The sequence below is a fragment of the Mus caroli genome, chromosome 2, assembly GCF_900094665.2.
Source record: "Mus caroli chromosome 2, CAROLI_EIJ_v1.1, whole genome shotgun sequence".
In the NCBI taxonomy this organism is placed as follows: Eukaryota; Metazoa; Chordata; class Mammalia; order Rodentia; family Muridae; genus Mus; species Mus caroli.
The window spans coordinates 84,680,823-84,702,311 of record NC_034571.1 but is presented as its reverse complement, the minus strand read 5'-3'; the positions used below and the strand labels follow the sequence as shown (position 1 = coordinate 84,702,311).

The following is a 21,489-nucleotide window of genomic DNA, read 5'->3' as shown; positions in this document are numbered from 1 at the left end:
TTTTTTTTTTTTTTTTTTTTTTTTTTTTATGTTGCCAGCCCTGACTGGTAGAACTCATTATATAAACCAGGCTGTCTTTGAACTTACAGAGATCTGCCTGCCTCTGCCTCTCAAGTTTTGGGATTGAATTTGAGCACCAGCATGCTTGGTGATAGCTCTGGTGGTTGAAGACAGCTCCAGCCCTTCAAACCTCTTAGATGAGGAAGTTGGACTTGAGAGTAGAGGTTACTTGGCAAGATAGGATTGTAAAAAAGCCAAGAGTAGAGCTTGAGTTACCAGTCTGAGCCTAGGCTTTTTGGCTGTGTTTTCTCTTTGAGCACAGTGCTGTGTTACTGTATGCCCCAAACTGCTTACAAATTGAGTTTAAGAGTCAATTAGAGCAGGCTTACAATTATCTCCAGCTCCAGGGCCTCTGACCTTCTTTTTTGATCTCCACAGGCACCAATACATATGTGACAGACAGTCACATAGTTAGACACACATACACATCAATAAAAGAAAAATAATAAATCTTTTAAAAGTCAATTAGATTTGAAATATTTTTTATTTTTTTTTGTGTGTAGAAAGTAAGAGGGAACTTATTTGATGGCTTCCCTAATAGTTGATTTTTTTTTTCAGAAGAGGCTTTCTTATTTATTATAGTACAAGTAACAGTAATGGGGAGGGAAAGAAAGGAAAGGGAAAAAAAGGTCACAGAAAAGACCCAGCTCTGTTTGGACACCGATGAGGACAGGGCGTGGAAGCTGGAAACTGAGATGCTGGAAGCATCAGTCCTTAGTAGGCCCGGAAAAGCCATTTTTGAAACTGGCATCTTGCTCCCTTTCTCCAAGACAGGAAGGGCAGTCAGAGATGACCCTAGTGCAAGGACTTTCATGGGTGTGCTATCTTAACTGGTCCCTTTCTGGGTGCATTCTTACTCTCTAGTTTTGGTTTATGTATGTATTAGGCAGTGTGGCCAAAGTGATCGCTCCTTCCTCTCTTGAGAAGTCCTGTTAGGTTCCTTACTCAGCTTGACAGCAGTCTGTATTAAAATAGATGATGATGATGACGATGATGATAGCAACAAAACAAAAACAACTGGTAGCCACTTGGTCTCACAGTGTTCCTTGTTGCTTTGTCTTGTGTCATTTGGTGGGTGATAACTTTGTATTTTTATGTCTTGTGGCCAATCTATAAGCCTGATTATTTTCCTGCTTCAACCAGAGTACACACACTAAATATTTTGGCTCCTCTAATAACTGCTTTTTAAGTTCTCACAGGAGTGACTTTATTTTTGTTTTGCTTCAGAACAACAAAGGAAAACCCAACCATTCTGTTTTGTTTGCAGACAGTTTAAGAAAACAGAGCAAATTGGTTTATGGTTAGTCTGTGACTTTGGGCTAACTTCAAGTTCAACCCCAGGACAAAGATGACCAGGAATACCCAAGCTTTCCTGAGCAGAGAGAATCCTGGCTCCAGAGTGAGCAATTTTGGTCAGCAAAGAGGTTATTTAGCTCCTAAAAGTAATGCTTGAGGCTGGGGCCGAGTGGCTGGATGACTGTAGGCCTGGCTTTAGCCAGTGCATCACGAGTAATTACTTCTTAGTTCATTTACTTCTTGGCCAGGGGAATTATTTTGAGTGCCGGATAAGATGCAATTTTCTGTGTATTTCCCTTTTAGCATCATGCCACCGATAATATTATAATTAATAGGTAGCATTAGGTGTGTCGGGCACTGTGTTAGGGCTTTTAATGCACTGTCTCATTTAGCCATTTCAGAAGTTCTGGCGGTAGCTGCTGCTCATGTTCTCAGTTTATGATTCTCAAGTAGAGCCAGGTTGCTCTGTTGCTCCAGTTTCCTGTCCTGTGCTGTAGAAGTCCTGGTGATGTCGAGGTTTTCAGTGTGTAACTGAGCATTGATGCCAGACTTTTGTGGCAGGAGATAGGCTTGAGGGTCCCGAACCTTGATAGGCCTGAGAATTATTTTGGATTCTTTGTGTCCCAAATTATGTCACACCTTCAGGCCCCTCATGGCTACTTCTGTTTCTTTGAAGCCTGAATATGTATACAAAGGCACACCTGCCTTGTGTGGGTAAACTGAAGTGGAAGAGCCTGGGTGTGGGCTTGCTCTGCCATTCAGTAGTTACAAGAGCAAGCCAGTCACTCTCTGTGACTCTTCATTTCCTTATCTGGGAGCTGGAACTAATACTTCCTGCTTAGCTGGGTGGTGGGGGAATCAAATAAGATAGAAGGACCGCTGTCAAGTAAAACCTGAAGCCTGATGCATTTGTTCGAAGTGGTTGCTGCTGTTATGTGGGGGCATTTCAGGGTAGGAAGGGAAGAAATGGGACTTTGAATCATTAGTTCCCAGAACAAATATTTGTTAAATGTTTCTCCAAGGTGTTTTATCTTTTTGATGTTAGGTATTATTTTACTTAGCAAAACAGTATTTGTAAACTATATCAAGCCCATGATTTTATAGTTAGACTAGGCTGCATATGGGCTCATAATAAGGAAATTTGTTTAAATATAATAGTGAATCCCGAGGAAGCAGTCTGAGTAAATGATCTTTAGGTGTGAGGTGGTTTTGTGAAATTACACAGGTGATAAATGCTTAATTTGGGGCTAGTCCCAAAGCCAAGGCGATTCTGGGAAAGAAGAGATTGCTTTCTTATGGGCTGTGAGGGTGGGGAATGATTTAGATGACCAGATACATAGTCACAGTGGCGATGTTGGCAGTGCGTCATTCCTGAGGTCCCTTTAGAGAGAGAGCTGGCGCTGGACTTGCCAGAGAGGGAATGGTGGGTGGGTGGGCGGGCAAAGAGTCCCTGGGTGGAGACCTGTGGAAGTGTCAGAAATCTCTGACCAGAGAAGTCTACAGCGGGTTTATCACCATCTGGTAGGGCTGGCTTTCCAGTGCCTTTTCTGGTGACCCCTCAGAGGACAGGAGCTGTAGGAAACTTGTTATTACTTCCTTATTAGTGACAGCTGTAGCCGTCCTATTGTCTCAGAGTTTCCATGGCATGGAAATGCCTGGGTTGGGGGGTAGCGGCAATGAGATGGCCGAAGCGAGCGCAGCTCCCACAGAACCTCTAATTTTAGACATGCAAATAATTTTCAGTTCCACTTTTCCTTCTTCCTGTTAGAGGGAAGCCGTACCCTGCTGCTGCCATTTCTGAAGCTTGTGCAGACAATGCTGGTATTATGTCACAAACTAGCTGCTTCTCTGGGGCAGGAGTGTGTGTGTGTGTGTGTGTGTGTGTGTGTGGTTGTTTTCCTGGGTAGATGTGCCAGGGGCCAGCCCAGTGTAATTTCATGCCTTCTGAATAACCGAGCGATATTAAAACATGGCACCGGCATGAACTTTATAGCGATGCTGTCTTTCTTGGTGACAGGTAATGAGACTTTTAGTAGAAGGGAAGAATCGTTTTCCTAAAGGAGTGAAAACGTGGAGTTTTGTGTCGTTTGAGTTGTTTCATAGCTCCTTTAGTAGCTCTTTTTTATTTATTTTTGACACAGGATATCACTGTGTCTCCCAGGATGCTCTTGACCTGGTGATCCCCTTGCATCTGCTTCCTTAGTGAGCGGAGGTTTACAGGTGCACACCACCAAGCCCAGACTTCTCCTTCTTCCTTCCCAACCCCCACCCCCTGTCTCTTTCTTCTTTACACAGAGTCTCACAGTATAGCCTTTTGTTAGTCTCAAATTCACTATATAGACTAGTCTGGCCTTGAACTCATAAAGATCTCCCTACCTCTGCCTCCCTAGTGCTGGGAGGAAGGGGTGTACCACCTTGCCCTGGCATACTCAGCTATTAATAAACTCTTTAGAGTGGATTTTTTTTCTTTTTTGTGGTGCTGAGATTGGAACCCAGGGCCTCTCATGTACAGAGCAAGCACTCTCTACATCTTTAGTCCCTGGACTTAGTAAAAATCCCTTGGAAGCCCAGGTTAAACTCCCCCCCGTCCTCCAGTGTGAACCCCTGTACATTAGACCCTCCATTTCTGCGTTCTTGCTTCTAGGGTTCAGTCAGACGTGCTCAACTGAGGCTAGGATTACTAAGTAGAATATTTTGAGAGAGCAACCACAGTCACATAATTTTTGTTAGAGCGTATTATTATAACATTCCATTTTTATTAGTTTATTATTGCTAATATCTTACTGTATCTAATTTATAAATCAGATTTTATCATAGATATGTTTGTTAGAAAGATTATTATATATAATGTATGTGGAGGTCAGTGCTGTCCATGGCTTTAGGCTCTGAGTCTTGGAGTGTCTCCTCCATGGGAAATGCAAGGCTACTGTACTATAGGCTCAGAAAGCTATCAGTCCTTTTTAAAGATAGATTATTATTATTATTAATTAATTAATTTTTTTGAGGCAAGCTATCATTGCGTAGCTCTGTCTGGCCTTGAATTCCCAGATATGCCTCTGCCTCAGCCTCAGCCTCTGGGAGTATATACTACATGCCTTGCCAAAACAGACTTCCAGGGGATTTTCTTCTTGTGATGAACAGGTGCTGAGAGGCAGAATGATCAGGGGTTCTTCATTCTCAGCTACATAGTAAGTTTGGACTGGCTGGACTACATGCCATGTCTCAGGCCCCAGTCCTGAAAATGGTTCTGTGGGCTGGCCATGTAGCTGAGCATTTGCCTAACACCAGGTTTGATACCCAGTATTTCCCTATAAACACTACATTTTTTATTTGTATGTGTGCATGTATGTTCACGTGTATGCCTGTGTGCATGCAGTGTGTACACCATGAAGCATGAGTTGGTTCTCTCCTTCTACCATGTTGGTCCTGGGGTTCAAACTCAGGTCATCAGGTTTGGTGGCAAGTGCCTTTACCTACTGATCCATCCTGGTGGCCCATACAAGCTACTTATAGAGCATATTATATACATGTTATGCTTGGTACATAGCCTCTTAATTTATCCAGTTATTTTGGAGATTATGCCAGTTTTTACCTGTGTAAACCTATTCTAACTAACTTCCTGAAAGCCAGCCATATGGGCCTTCCTTCCCAGTGGGCCCTCAGCTGTTCCGGTGTGACCCCCTCCCCTTCCCTCAAGTCCTTCTCCTGGAATGCCTTTGGTGTTTATTTTTTGTAACTGTCACAGTAAAACACAACGAGTTAAGAATTATGGAAGCCTGGGGTGGTTGCTGTGAAAATTGCAGTGGTAGTAAATAGTTGAGAGGCACTCCACTGGTGTAGTTCTGTCTGGTCCTAGGATTGCAGAGATAGGAGCAGTGACACTGCTTAAAGCTCAGAGCTCTTGAATGGTTTTTGGAACTGTTGCCCCGTTGTACCTACAAATGTGGGTGTGGAGAGGCCTGCTTCTTCATACCCTCTCCTGGGTTGAGGGTTGTTAAACTTCTACGTGTGTACAAATCTGAGAGGTTAAAAAAAGTTTATCATGAAAATTGTATCTTTAATTTTGAGTTAGTTGAATATCTTTTTCAGTGTCTGGGCAGGGGTGTTTACTTGTTATTGACTCTTGAAAAAAAGAAAAGAAGAAAAGAAGAAAAAAAGAAAAAAAGAAAAAAAGAAAAAAAACATTTCTTTTTGGGCCAGGGAGATGGTTCACTTGATAAAGTACTTGGCATGCTAAAATAAAGACCAAGGAGTTTGGATTCTGGTGTCTGTGTAAAAGCCTTGAATAGATGTCTGTGCTCGGGAAAGAGGCAGGGTGGAAGCAGGAGGATCCCTGGAACTTGCTGGCTTGCCAGTGTAGCCAGTGAGTGAGCTCTGGGTTTGGTGAAAAATCTGCCTCAAAAAGATAAATGTAGACAGAGATATAGCAGAAGGCATCACCTGAAACTCTGCCCTCACGTGCACGAGTACCTGCATACACACCACACACATCAGAACTTTTGTTTACTGATTTGTTCACATACTTTGCAAATTAAGGAAATGAGTTCTTATACTCTCATCTCTGTTGCAAATCAGCTTCCCCTTAATTGTTTTTGGTGTAACCCTTATTCCTTAGGATCTCAGATGACAGAGCTTGGAGTCGGCCTGCCTAGTTGGAGACCTGACTCGATCACCTAACTAACCGTATGCGCTTGGGTAGCTACTCGGACCTTTCTGAGCCCTGTTGTTGTTCCTGTTGTTCCTATCTCTCCAACACTGGTAATAGTGTTACTTCTTGCCCAAGTCATTGGGTAAGTGAAGTGAGATAACATTCTGCCTTGTAAATGGATGTAGAATTATAAAAACTACATTTTACAAAACATTGAGGTGCTTACTTAGAAGATAGAATCTAAAGTTGAAGGAAACATAATGACGCTACAGGTTGTCTGAAGTTGGATGGAAGAGACTAGGTCTACCATGGATTGTGGACATTCTGTGCACATTCATCTTCCTTCCTGTGAATGTATCAAAATGCAGAGTATTGGAGAGTTGATAGTCCAGTTTAAGTTATACTTCTCTTGATAAGTGTGTGTATTTGAATTAATATGAGATAAATGACCATGGGAGATGATCAAGGAGTGGCCAATGTGATCCTAGTTCCAAAAGAAGCACATGGATATTATGTCCATTAAAAAAAAAAACTTGTCTTGGTTTGAGCATTTCTCTTCGCCTTGTGGCTGGGCCAGCTCCGGCCGTGCCCACCTCCTGTCACTGGCTACATTTTCTGTAGAGTTATTTTAAGCTACCAATGGAAAGTGTGAAGACCTAGTTCTTGGCTTTGACTGCTGGGAGGTGTGTGGCTGTGACAGTGGACTCTGACTAGGCCACCTGTTTCCACACAGGCAGTCAGTACTGTGCATTTCCTGTAGCCTGCTGAGGAGCCATCACTGAGTCCTGGGCTCTTCTCCTCCTGAGCAGACTGCTGGCAGTTCTGTGTGCAGAGTCTTTGGATACTGACGGAGTTGCTGCCCAGAACTTGGTTCATGGACTTTGGAGTCACTTTCCTCCTAGCTGTGTGACGTTGGGCTAACTCCTCTAAAGCTCGGCATCTCATCTATGCTCAGATATTGGCTGTTGTTGAATCATTTTATTTTGCTGAGATGTTAGCATCACTTACTATTTAAAATAAAAAAGTACTTATGGTTTATAGGTGGTTTTATACACACCTGAACTCATTAAACCCAACAGCATCCCTTTGAGTTTGCCACTGGGACTCAGGCTCTGTATGTGTGTATGTGTCTCCCTTAGACCCTATCTCAACAAAACATAATGAAACAAAAGGGAAACATGATGTACTTCAGTGCTAGAACTTGCGCAACATGTGCTAGGCCCTAGGTTCAAGTCCCAGCATTGGAGGAAAAAAAAGACATCATTTGTTAAGCATAGTGCCTTACACCTGTAATCCTAGCACCTGGAGACTGAACCAGGAGTATTGCCAAGAGTTTAGTGTCAGCCTGGGCCACAGAGTGAGACAAAGTCCCCTAAAAAGGGAGAAAGGAAACCAAAGGCAATATATTTAAAACTGAATATAAAATTGAATAAAATGAGTCTTAACCAGCACTAAAAATGATAGAACAGGAAATCTTTGAGTTTACTGGTGAGCACTGTGCTGTGAAGCTGCTTCTGCATTGAGCGGTCGTGTGTGCATGTTCGTGTGTATGTGTGTATGTGCACGTATTGCATGTAAAGTGGCTTAAAAAAAAAAAAAAAAAAACACTGATTCAGTAGTAGCCAGAAAAAAATTCCAAGCCTCCACCCTCACCTGTATGTCTCTGTGTGTCTGAGCTGTGGGAGGTGCCCCCTGAGGGAAGGAGGCAGGCCATGTGTCCTGAGACAGTGAGAAACCAGTGTAAGGCTCTGATTTAGTCTTGTCGTTGTGTCCTGTGTGGCTGGAAGCCATCATGTGGGTGCAGGAATGACTAAGTTCCCCAGAGAGGCTTAGGCAGACACAGGACTGTGAGTCCCAATAGGGCCTGTGTTTCTTGCTGCCCGAGGATCTTGGTGGAAGAAACCATGGGTCAGTGCTTGACATTTTGGCAAGTGTGCTTGGTAGAGAGCTCCAGGCACCACCTGGTCATTGGTTTAAATTCCATTCTCTTTTTGGCTACCAAGGATCACATCTAAGGCTTCATGAATACCTGGCAAGGACTTGACCTGATCAGTTTCTTAGGCTTGGATACTTTAGATGAGAACTTGTGACCAGCACAGGGTGGCTGAGACCCTTGGAAGCCACCACCATCCACGAGGTAGGGGGAGTGGGGGTGCACAGTGTGGAGCCCCGACAGTCCTGACATTACCCTCATCCTGGAACTGATTTGCATGGGGTTGAACCAATCTCATCTAGGCGTCTGTTAGTGCTAACCCAGCACCCATGTTCATTCCATTCCCATGCTAGTGTATTTATTTTTATATTTTAAACTTTTACTATAATTACTCTAAGAACTTTTAATTTTTATCTTATGTGTGTGGATATTTTGCTTGCATGTATGCCTGTGCATCACACACATGCCTGCAGAGGCCAGCAGGGGATGTTGGGTCCTGTAGAGCTGCAGTTATGGATGGTTGTAAGCCACCACGTGGGTGATGGGAACCAACCACAGGTCCTCTGCAAGAGCAACTGGTACTCTTGACTGCTGAGCCATCTCTCCAGAGCTTATGTGTTTATTAAAAAAAAAGAAGAATATAATAGGACTATTACGATATATTTGAGCAAAGTTTGTTTTTGAGGTTTCCTACTTACCCAGTTTATTTATTTATTTTTTTTACATTTATTTATTTGTTTACTTATTTATTTGTTTGTTTATTTCAGGACACCCAGGACTGTGAATACAGTGAAATCCTGTCTTTAAAGACCACAAACCAAACCAAACCAAACCAAACCAAAAAAACCAATAAATAAAAGAAAGCGAAGTCATCGGCAGTCTCTGCCGACTCTGTTAACTCCATCATGGCTTTGGGGGGGAGTTTGGTTTCCAGTGTGAATCCTATTTTACCCAGATGGTGTAACCTCCTACACACATGTGCTGTGACTTAGGTTTTTCACGTAAAAAAAAAAAAGCAATTGGGACAGATGGTCTCTTTAAGGCTACCCCAGGAAGCCAGAAGACAAACACAGGGCTTCTTCTTGAAGGGTCGCCGCTACGCAGTGGAAAGTATCTGGGAAGTCTGTTGAAAACAAACGTGGACATGTCATAGGGTAGATACTAAGTGTGTGTGTGTGTGTGGGGGGGTGTGGGCTATAAGAGACAGAAGAGAGATGCCTACTCTGCTGCCCCTGAGGGACAAGTTCATACTGCCGTTCTCTGGGGTGCCTTGTGCCAGCTTGTGTACTGTGGACACTACTTGCCAGGGAGTAGTCTCTGGTGGGTAACCTAGGGATTGCACCTCATTTCATTGTCTAGTTAGTGGCTGTGATACAGTCTTCAGGTTTTGAGTATTTTTTTTTTTTTTTTTTTTTTTTTGCCATGCTGAACTTGACTCAGATAAACTCACCTCTGATGCTGCTCTTAGGATAAACTAAAATCACTGAACTCATAATAGTTGTATATATTTCATGTGAAGAACTGCTAACACTTTGTATACATTGACTCTAATCCTATTATGTGGGCACAGAGTGGGAAACTGAGGCTCACGCCTCCATTGTAAGCGTCCTGTGGGGTACCAGGGTGAGCCTGGCAGGGCATCTCCACAGGCAGGTCTGGGTCTCCCGGGAGGACAGCTGGGCCTAATGGTTGTTCTCACAGGTGGATGAACTCATGCTCAGGGCTGTAAGCACATGACAGGAGACCCAGGCTTCCCCCAACCACACAAGACAAGACTATCTTTACTGTGGGTTTTAGATCTTGGAGCCCTAAGGTGGTAAAGGCTGTGTCTGACTTTCTTCGGGTCTTAGTACTGATCAAAGGAATGACATAGCAGCCTTGTGTATGGCCTCCAGCCTTGTTGTGAATGAACTTGGATCTTACAGAGCTAGAGTGTCCACACAGATCACATGACTTCAGGATGTCCCAGAGGCACATGGGAAGAGCTTCTGTGTTGATGGCAGCCTGGATCCGTAGCCATGTGACCTTGCCATTTGCACAAGCATTGTAACCCCCAGAATGTGTGACTTCATCCTTCCCATTAGGAAGTGCCAGGCCACAGAGCTATTAGGGCCCAATGACAGGAGGTCTCCTCAGATCTTGGTGCTTGGGTAGGTTCTTTCATACTCACCCTTCCTTACCCCTCTGTTAGCATAGCACCTGGGGCTGCCGAGTGACACAGAGGACCTGCTAAGGGTTGTCCTGCACCCAAGGTGTGCTCAGTGGCTTCTGCCAGCCTTAGCACTTGCTGTCTTGGGTGATTGCCAGATCCTGCTCTGTGGGGAGTACATGCTGGAAATTGCAGACAGTAGCGAGTGGGGAATCAATGGAAGATCTTACTTGAAATGATGTGTTGGGGTGGGAGAGACTCAGACCCTTAGTCTCCAACTGACCACAAGGTATGTCACAGCCTTTGACTGTCTTTGGGAAGAGGCACATGGGATGTTTAGTTTTTTTTTATTTTCTTTAGAGCCTGGCAGGTAGGCTTTGTCCTTGCTAGGCAGCGTGGTTAGGGTGAGTGACAGTGACTTCTTTTCCTTTAGCTCAGAGGTCTTTTACCTCAGCATCATAACCATTTTGGGGTGGACCGCTTGTTTCAGAAGGCTTACCCATGCAGGTAGAATGTAGGATGTAGCATTTCTAGCTTCTGCCTTCTGAATGTTGGTAGTGTCCCTTCCTTAGTTGTGACAGACAACAGTGAATGTTTTTTAGAGATTGGCAATGTCTGCTGAGCAGTGAGGGACCACTCTGGTGGAGGACTGTGTTCTCTATAACTGTTCTGAAGACTGTCCCATTTCCCCTTGTGTTCCCAGCCTCAGTTTCCTCTCCTGCCAAGTGAGGACGCCAGATACTTTCGCTACCTTGCTTGGGGTGGGACAGGAAGCCTGTGGTAATGTGATAGGATAGTTCTGAGGTCTGCTGTGGGCATGTGGTGGTGAAAGGGAGACCCATAGTTACACGGAGTAGTAAGGCCAGGCGTGCCAAGTTCCACACCGGAGATAGGCCCTGTTAGAGGGAGATCCCATTACAAAGAGGTTCACTGCCAAGTTCTCCCTCAGCAGCTCCCTGTTCAGCTTCGTTTGGAGGCCCCAGGGCATGCATACAACAGGAGAGAATGCTTTCAGAGCTTGTAACATGGGAGGATGGCAGGAATGTGGCAGGAGGAGAAACCCACTTAAAAAGGAGCTGCCAGCCAGGGAAACTGGATTGTTTTTCTAAAAACTCAGTGTTCCCGTGCTACATCAGGATCCAGGGACCTCCTAGCTTAGCTAGCATTGGGCAGACCTGATCAGGACACTACCCAGATTCCAGAAAAGTTATTCTGTCATATCTACCTAACTGCCAGGGGCTGTGCTGGCCTCTTGTTTCTCTTTTACAGTTATTGCGTCCATTTTAGAGATGAGATGCCCAGAAGCAAAGGAACAAGCTGGCCCAGTGCCCGCGGTGTGGCGTGGCTCTTGTGTAATTTCACTTCTATTACTTACTCATAAACAGCAACTTAGCTTTCAAAACCTGAATTTTTCTCACAGGCCAAATGGGGCTAATAAACACCTCAGAGAACTGTGATCTAGATTCCATGAGAACTTGTGCGATAGCCCTAGCACACAGGAAGCTCTCCATAAATGTCAACGGCGTCCATTGTTATTGTCTAAAATACCAGCGATAGCAGAGGCACCTGCTTGGATGAGAGTTTCCAGGAATACAGGAAGGCTTTGCCCTCCTAATCCTATGTTCTATCTCAGGCCTGGCTAGTAAATGTTGGAGGTGAAGCTGCCAAGGGGGTGGGATGGGGGTAGAGGACAAAGAGCTCTAGATTCAGGAAATCAGGCAAAGCCTGCCCTCTGGGATAGAACATGTGATCTCATGGCCTGATCAGCCTTGTACAGGTTGAGCTCATTGCCAGGCAAGTGGGTAGTTAATGATTGCTAGTCAAAGAATGTCTGCATTGGAAACAACCTTGGGAACTTGAAGCTAGGGAAACCAGATGGTTCCTAGTTTGTGCCCATCTTGAAATGGTTGAGAGTGACAGCTTGGCCCCTGAATAGAAGGGATTCTTAGAGTCTTTGGGCTTTCCTGGTTCAGTATAAAGAGAGTACTGGGATTGATTAGTCATGCCTGTTATGGCCACAGGGAAGGCAAAGGGTGGTATACCTATTTGCTGAATTTGGATATAGTTGATGGCTAAGACTTGCCCTCTAGATGGTCACCCACCAAATCATAAAACTGTAATATATTCTTTTTTTTTTTAAGGAATTACACAAGAATGTTTAGTTCATGTTGGGCCTGGTGGTTTGTGACTGTAATTTCAGAATTTGGAAAGTTGAGGCAGGAGAATTTTTGAGTTTGAGGCTAGTCTGAGCAAGTAATAAAGATGAGGAAATGATGCAGGGTAAGTAGATGGAGGGATGATAAGGAGCTATGAGATCTAAGGAAGAACACTCCAGCAAGAGATGGGCCCTGAGGGAAATGGAGGGGCCAAGTCTGCCATAACTGAGCAGGTGACAAAAGTCAACTCAAAGGGGCAGGGTTGAATTGAGGCCGGTGGGGAGGTGTGACTGGTGGTCAGGATCAGAAGTTCTGGGTCTTGGCTCTGTTCAGATCCATATTAAGAGCAAGTGGAATAGCATGACTCTGCCCGTATATGTATTGAGAAGGGTAGGTGGGAGCAGCGGGAGGGAGGGAGGAGGGGCTAAGACCTAGTACCTGATAGTGTGTGATGTTTGAGTCCCAGGTCTCCCAAGTCTTCCTTCTTTGCCCATAATGCTATGTAGTTCTGGGTAGCCATGCTCCTGTCTAAGCCTTGTTTCCTGAAGAGATTTGGCCCCTTTGACTCTCAGTCCTGGCTACATATTAAAACCACACAAGGAGTTTGGGAAACTCAGGTATCCAGATTCACTTGATCTTATAGAGTGCCTCAAAATGGAACCTTCCAGAGGCCCCCAACATGGAGTCATAAGTGAGAAGGGCCCACCAAAAGGGGGCTCTGAGGCTCTGAAGTCTTGTCTACTCAAAGTGTGATTCTAATGCACGTGTGTGTGCATGCGTACACACACACACGTACACACACACACACACACACACACACACACACACACACAGTGTGGAGCAGGGAATACAGCTTAGTGGCACAGTGCTTGCATCCCATGCATGAGGTTCTGTGTTTAATCTCCAGAACCTCAAATAAATGGATGGATGGATGGATGGATGGATAAACAAATGCATGCATTACCTTTAGACACAGTGAGTTCCTCCACACTGAAGACTGTGAAAGAAAGGGGACTTTCTCAAGGCTGAAATTCAAAAAGCAAATGTGTGTGTGTGTGTGTGTGTGTGCCCATGTGGAAGTCGGATGACAACTTGTTGGAGAATGTTCTATCCTTCTACCATGGGTCCTGGGGATCAAACTCAAGTGTCAGGCGTGGCTGCAATAGTCACCTTATTGGCTCACACAAGGCTCTCTAAAGAATATAGGTTCTGGGAATTGAGCTCAGGTCTTCCTGCTTGCATAACACACTGTGTCCCCAGGGCCTGACTGTAGTTTTAACAGCTGTGGTATGCTGCAGAGTAGGAGTGCTATGGTCTACTTAATTTTCTCCTATTGACTGTTAAGCACCAGCCAGATTTTCACCTTTTTAATAGTAGTTCAGCGATGTATAGCTTTAGGCCTCTTGCCTTTTCTGTGAAGTAGAGATCACTCAGAATTAACTTTCAGACAGCTTCCTGATAGTTGACTGTACCTGCCAGACATATCCCCAAGAGAGATGCTTTGTTTACACGACTATCTGAATGGATAAGACTGCCTGTTTCATGACGCCTACACTGGCACTGGGTGTTACTGTTTTTTTTTTTAATATTTTTAAATTTAATATTCACATTTTCAGACATGCCAGCTGTGTGGTGGCTGCTGCACATTACTTTCTGACCACGTGTGACTCATACAGAACCAGTTTTGTCTGTTTTGTGTGATCCTTTTTTTTTGAGTGGGGGAGGGTTAATCTATGATTCTGTTTTAATGCATGAGTATCTGTCTGAGTGCCTGATTAGGGACTTTCTTTCTTTCTTTCTTTCTTTCTTTCTTTCTTTCTTTCTTTCTTTCTTTCTTTCTTTCCTTCCTTCCTTCCTTCCTTCCTTCCTTCCTTCCTTCCTTCCTTCCTTCTTCTTTTTCTTTTTTGACAAGGTCTTCTACTAAACTTGGAACTTGCAATCTGGCTAGATTAGGTGGGCAATAAATGCCTCGAATCAAACCTGTCTCTACCTTACAGCACCGGGATTGCAGTTAGGTTCTGGGATTTGAACTTAGGTTTTTATGCATGGTCGCCCAGTTTTGTTTTCCCCTCAAGGAAAATGTCTACTTTAAAACAAATCAAAGAATGTGATCTGCACTTGTCTTGAGGGACCTAGAAAAATTGCTGATGGAACCAGAGCCAGCTGGGCCACCTGTCACATGAATTGGCTGCAGGGTTCGTCAGGTGCGCCCATCTCATTTTCAGAGTTCATGGGAAGGGGTCTTGGTGTCCAGTGGCTAGCTTTCAAATGATGAGATTGGTGGATGTCTCTGCAGAATGGAAGATGGCTGGATATCTGCTGCTAGCAGATTGGCTTCCCTGGCTGAGTCTCCAGAGGGCAGCCTCCACTCCCAGAGTGGAAGAGAATACTGAAGTCAAATTCCAGCTTTGCCCTTGCTGCCTGACCTTGACCAAGTCCCTCCCACCTTCTGCATCTTCTAGTACCAGTAGCCTTAACGTTTCCCACCCATGAGGACATTGTGTTATCAAGGATTTAGCACAGGAAGTCCTGGGCATTGCTGTTGCTCTTGAGCTAACCTAACTGTGGCCTGAGGGTTGGGGATAAAAGAAGAGGAAAGGGCCAGTTTGTGTTTCTTTTCTGTAGCCAGTTCCAGTTTAGTTGGAGATGTGAGCTAGCTTGCCGGAGACGGCTTCACCTCAGAGCTTCATGTGGGCTTCAAGGGCACTGCGGCTAGGGGAGTAACCCAGTAGCTATGGTTGCTGCCCTGCTGTTGCTTTGTGTGAATGTTAGGAGCCTAGACCTGCAGTGCAGGAGGCTCATTTGGGGTACCGTGGAGGGTCACATTTGGCAAATTCAGTCTTATGGCAAGAGAGGCTTGTGCTGGACTTGGGTATCTGATGTCTGCGTGATTTAGATTGTCTCACAGAAGCATCATGGGAGTTTTCTTATGTTGTATGTAGTAGTCATTTATTTTTAATGGCAATTAAAAAACTAGTTTCATCTGGATCTAATTCACATACAATAAAAGCCAGCCCCTTAAAGTGTATAGTTGCATTTTTAAAATTATATTTAGGGCTGTAAAACCATTATCATTGCCAAATTCTAGAATTTTTCTCATTACTCCCAAAGGAAATCCTGTATCCTTTGGAAGTCACTCCTGATTCCCTACTCCCCCCAGCCACTCATTGTGTGTGTGTGTGTGTGTATGTGTGTTTGCCCAATCTGTATTTGTGTAAACAGAATAAGGCAGCATGTGCCCTTGGTCCTTTTTATGACCCTTTCTCATGGGCATATGCTGGTTTTGATTGTCTTTCACGAGTTGGTGAACACTTGTTTTTTGCTACTTGGCTATTACAAATGAAACTGCTGTGAATACTTTTGCACGTTTTTATATAGATGCAGGCTTTCTTTTTAAAAAATCTTCTGTATAGGTGTGTATTCTGTGTAAGCTGTGCGTACGAGCACATTCGTGAGGAGTCAGGACAACTTGTGCTGTCAGTCCTGCCTTTGCACCTTGTTTGAGACATGTCTTTCAAGGCTAGCTGGTCTGAGAGCTTCCAGCCATTCTCTGGTCCCATCTTGGGGTGGGAATACTGGGGTTATAAAACCACACTACTGTTCCTGGATTCATGTGGGTTTTAGGGATCTGCACTCAACCCTTACTGTGTACACAGCAAGTGCTTGTACTTGAGCCCTAGGCATAGCTTTTCGGTATAGGGAGATTTAGGCTTGGAGAGTCAGTGATGGGAGCTGGGGCCTTTGGGAAGTGTTGGCTAAGAAAAACCTGTGTGGATGTGCCCTGCCTACTTTTACATGACTCTCTGAGGCAGGGTCTGTTCCTACCCCTTTGCTGATGGGCTACACAGTTAGAAAGTGGCTGAGACTGTCTGGCTGTTAGGCTTTCTGAAGCTGCCCTGCTCCAGTCAGTATGCTAGCCAGGGTTCCAGAGGAAAAAGCCTCCAGCAAATGGGTCATGGTGGCATGCACGTGTTTGTTAGGATTGGTAGGGAGAGATGCTGAGGGCTGGGGAGGGGGAAGCCGCAGCATGACCTTCTGTGTGGTTGTGACAGGAAAAGTATCCTTTAGAATCATGATAGAGGGTAACATTTACAGCCTTTGATGATCTTGTGTCCTTTGAACATCACCTTCCTTATCTGGAACCCCAGGCTTTTATCCTGGCTTCCTGCCTCCCTTGAGGCTGAGTATGAATGAAGGAGTGGGAGAGGGAGGGAAACAGACAGATGGGAGAGAGAGGGATAGGGGAAGACAGGTGGGAGAGGGGTCTGGGCGAGGGAGGTGGGGTAGTTACCTACAGGAACCTGCAGAGCTCAGTGATGGTCCAGGGGGCACCGGGGCAGCTAGGGAGGAAATGTAGCAGGTGTGGGCAGGTGGCCTGCTGCTCTAGGAGGATATCCCATGCCCACTCGGGGGTTCTGGGATTTGCCAGAGCTCCTCCTAATGAGCTGGCTCTCACCCAGCCGCTATTGATTTTTCCTGGTATTTGAATGTGAGCCTTTGTCTCTGGGAAGAGTGCTGGCAGCCTCCCCCATCCTAGAACACCCTCATTCCTACTGGACATCACCTACACTGCTGGGAGGCTTCCCAGGGCTCTGCCAGTCTCCTGGTGGCCTGCCCTATCCGGGCTGGCCTCTCTGTTCAAGTGGCTGATGGTGGTTCTTATCTCTGACTCACAGCTTGCCTGGAGTTTGTGAAAAGCCTTGTCAGAAAATAGAGACAGAAGCCTCTCCTTGGAGGGGTTGTCATGTCGTGATGACGGGGTCTTGTTCCAACGATGCCACTATTTTCCAGGTTGTTATGAATCAGTCACTTTTTTTTTTTAAAGTGTGATGAACACATTTGTCTTAATATGAAAAGCCAGACTTATGTGATGCAAATTAGATGCTTTTTAAAACCCAAAGCTAGAATTCTCCACCCCCACCCCCACACCTGAATTAGACTGCAATTGCTCTTTTGTGTTTTCCTTCATTCTGCTCAGTGTCTCCACAGTTGGACATAGGTGGGCCCCCCTTCCTGTTCTGCACTTGTTGTCTTTGCTCTGGGCAGCAGCTGCTTGGGTGGGCGCTGCACTTAAGAATTTGAGCCGGGCGTGGTGGCACACACGCCTTTAACCCCAGTACTCGGGAGGCAGAGGCGGGCGGATTTCTGAGTTCGAGGCCAGCCTGGTGTACAAAGTGAGTTCCAGGACAGCCAGGGCTATACAGAGAAACCAAAAAAAAAAAAAAAAGAGTTTGAGTTATGAATATGGTCACTGTACGTTTACAAAAATGATCAGACTCAAGGGCCCAATGCTGAGTAGGAAAAGGGCTTCATGAAGTGTTTTATAGATGTTGCTATCAGGACCTAGAGAGGGGAAGTGACTTGCCCATGGCCACACAGCTTCTCTGTGCTGTTAAGGCTTCCGACTTCAGCCACTTATTCCTTTTGGCCTGCCCTCTCAGACCCTAAAGTTCCTATAGTACACATAATGGCGTGTTCAGGGAGCATACTTGCCTCTGATAACGTTTTTGAGAGATGCTGCATTGAGCTCTGAGGTTGAATTCTTGGTATGTGCCATTCCTTTGGGGAGAAGACTGGGGAGTCTGTTGGATTCTAGAGACACTGACCATTTCCTTTCCATCTGGTAGAGGGGAAGCTGGCCATGCCTGACCCATTTCACAGTCACACCATATCTGCTTTCAGTATAAAAACCAACCCAATCCTGGATGAGCTTAGGTTGGCAAATTGGGGAAGCTGACTTTGGGAGGTAGGTTAGGGAAGAAAAATAGTTCCTTCTATATTAAAATTTGCTGACATAATACTGAAAGTCATTGTCCTATTCATGCTTGGCTGAGATAGGTCACACCATGGGTGGTATCAGAGGTGCACTGTTTCCCCCATGAGGATAAATTGGGATGGACTAGGGTGGGTTTGCAAGTTAGAAAAAGAAGCTGAGCTGGGAGTGAAACTCAGGGGTACAGAGCTTGTCTAGCAGGCCCAAATCCATGGCTTTCATTTCTAGCACTTCAAAAACGGGGTCAAGACATACAAACAAACAAATGCTCCCTGGAACCCAGGGGTTGGAAAGAGACTATAAAGCAGTGGGGATCGTGGAACTGAGGACTGAGATGCAGTCCTCACACCTACTTTGAGAGACTGTTGAAAGACTAAGAATATGCTTTCTTTTAAAGATGTGTGCAATAAGACATAAAATATAAACCCAAGACAAAAATGAAGGGACAGTGAGCTCAACCGAGCACCTAGAACCCCGTGTGGCTACTGCTCTGGTGCGCATGCGTGTCTCTGCTCTCCAATGTGCTGTTTGGAGCAAGTAAGGCAGGCCTGGCTGAGCCTGAGCTCTGCCCTGTAAGTACCTTGTTTCCAGGGTGGAGACCCTCTTGGGGTCGAATGACTCTTTCACAGGGGTCGCCTAAGACCATCAGAAAACACAGATATTTACATTGCGATTCATAACAGTAGCAAAACAACATTTATGAAGTAGCAATGAAAATAATTTTATGCTTGGGGGTCACCTCAGTATGTCTTAAAGAGTCACAGCAGGAAGGCTGAGAGTCACTGGTTTAGACCTTCCTAAGCCAGGCTTCTCATTTATAAAGTGAGCATGGTGCCTTCTACCTCTGACACATCTAGCCTTTCAGAGGAGGGTTTTTTGCGGCTGTACTCTTGGATCTCTGTGAGTTAGTCAGTGCTCTGTGGCTCTGATCAGACCACACCAGTCCCCATCTGCTGCACAAAGCTGAGGAAAGCTCCCTCCTGGCTGGCATACATGGCTCCTACATACATATCATGAGGCACACTACACCACGTTTCTTGTACATATGCATGGTCACACTCTGTGTACACACACACACACACACACACACACACATGCTCATGTGCCTGCACATGTGTTTTTAAAACACTAATCTTCACCACAGCCTGATATAAATAGAATCCACACTTTACAGTTTTCCTTTGTGAACTGAGGGATCTGATATGCTCAGCAACTTGCCAAAAGCCAGAGAGTGGTAGGACTGGATTCTAACCCTTGTGGCCTTGTGGACCCAGGGTAGGCAATATCAGAGCTGTGTTCTAACTCACAGGTGGCCAGTGCGTCTTCCTCTTCATTTTCTTTTTCTTTTTATCAAGTGTTCTAAAAAAAGCTGAAAATATAGATTAAAAATGTTAAGTCATAATTTTTTCCAGTGCTGGAGATTAAACAAAGGGCCATGTGTGCACACATGCTCCACTACTGAGCTGTGTCTCTAGTTCTTCCTTTTAAAATTAAGACTAAGGAGACATTCCATCAATTAATAGCACTGGCTGCTCTTAGAGAAGATCTGAGTTCTGTTCCAGAACCCACACGGTAGCTCACAACCATCTGTAACACTAGCTCCATCAGATCCTAATAACCCCTTCTGACCCCTGTGGGTGCCATGCATGTGCATGATAAACACACATGCATACAGGAAAAGCACTCATACTTAAAACATTAAAAGTTAAGACTTTATTAAAAAGGTTTGACTTTAAAATTTGAAACAATTTCTCAAACAAAAATTGTAAAAATAGCAGTTCCCAAATGTTTTTTGTTCAAGTCCCCCAAATTACATAATATGCAAAAGACTAGAAACTAGGGAACTAACAGTTTTGGTGCAGTATAATACACCCATCTATAGACATTATTCAGTTTTCCAGTTGTCTTACCAATAGTCTTGTCCAGGTGAAATGTAGTGTAGGAGCTTATGTTATGTTGAGTGGTCGTGTCCTTCAGTCTTTTGTTTGTACTGGATATAACACTTAAGGGAGGAACATCAGCCATGGGCCAATAGCCTGGTGTGGGTTCAGTCTTAACACTACTGACTCAACCCAGCAAAAACATTTGTAGATGGGTAGATGGCTTAGTTGTTAAGTACTTGCAATGTAAGTTCATTGGCTGGTTTTGTGTGTCAACTTGACACAAGCTGGAGTTATCACAGAGAAAGGAACCTCCCTTGAAGAAATGCCTCCGTGAGATCCAGCTGTAAGGCATTTTCTCAATTAGTGATCAAGGGTGGGAGGGCCTATTGTGGGTGGTGCCATCCCTGGGCTGGTAGTCTTGGGTTCTATAAGAAAACAAGCTGAGCCAGCCAAGGAAGGCAAGCCAGTAAGTGACATCCCTCCATGCTCTCTGCATCAGCTCCTGCTTTCTGACCTGCTTGACTTCTAGTCCTGACTTCCTTTGGTGATGAACAGAAAAGTGGAAGTGTAAGCTGAATAAACCCTTTCCTCCCCAACCTGCTTCTTGGTCATGATGTTTTGTGCAGGAATAGAAACCCTGACTAAGACAGCAAAGTGTGAGGACTGGAGAATCCATATAAATGGAGGCCTGCCTGTAATTCCAGCTTCAGAAGGCAGAGACAGGGGATCCCCAGGATAAGCTGAGCATATCAGTGAGCTCTGGGTTTGATTGAGAGAGCCTGTTTCAGTAAATAAGTTGGAAGAGCAATTGAGGAGGATTCCTGACTTCAACCTCAGTCCTCTATGTGCATATAAAGACATGTGCACCCATTAATGGGTACACCCATAACCACATGGGGTGTACAAGCACATGCATGTGGGTGTGCAGACACACACATGGGATAATGGAAAAAAATAAAAACAACACAACAACAACATCAAAAACCAAAAACAAACAAAACAAAGCAAACTTGAAGACCATACCCAGCTTTCCTTGGCGAAAAGTGTCTCCTGGCCCCAACAATTTTGCTGGGTCATCTGGAGTCAGGCTTTTGTTTTGTTTTTCAAGACAGGGTTTCTCTGTCTAGCTGTCCTGGACTTCACTCTGTAGACCAGGCTGGCCTCAAGCTCCTAGAGATTTGCCCCCGCTCTCTTAGTGCTGGGACTAAATGTGTGTGTGTGCCACCACTGTCCAGCTGACTGCTCTCTTAGTGCTGGGACTAAATGTGTGTGTGTGCCGCCACTGTCCAGCTGACGGCTCTCTTAGTGCTGGGACTAAATGTGTGTGTGTGTGCCGCCACTGTCCAGCTGAGTCAGCACTTGTTTTTGCCTTTGGTTGGGCCCAGCTCTGAGGTTAGCAGGGAAGAGGCTGGACTGGATGCCTGCTACTCTTCGGCTGGTGCCAGGCATGATGTTAAGTGCTTCTTCACATATTGTCTGTGGAAGTATGGTGGCAATCCTGTGGCTCTGTTCTGTTGTTACAGATGTAGAAACCAAGACTCAGAAAGCACACTAGGAGGGAGGGCCTGCTGTTTGAACTTGGGTCTGAGAC

At 45.0% G+C, this 21,489-nt stretch overlaps 1 protein-coding gene across 3 annotated transcripts in view; it reads left to right on the top strand.

Moving 5' to 3' along the window:
• The window catches only part of Ptprj (protein tyrosine phosphatase receptor type J), a 146,257-nt gene that overhangs the window by 3,218 nt on the left and 121,550 nt on the right, over nt 1-21,489 (top strand). The window contains exon 1 of one of the 3 annotated variants that reach the window (XM_029472513.1): nt 5,490-6,146. The exons of the other annotated variants lie outside the window; for them this stretch is intronic. Coding sequence (XP_029328373.1) covers nt 6,042-6,146 — 105 coding nt within the window. The 5' untranslated portion in view covers nt 5,490-6,041. Of the gene's footprint in view, nt 1-5,489; nt 6,147-21,489 lie in introns of those variants that run through there. 3 annotated transcript variants of the gene reach the window in all.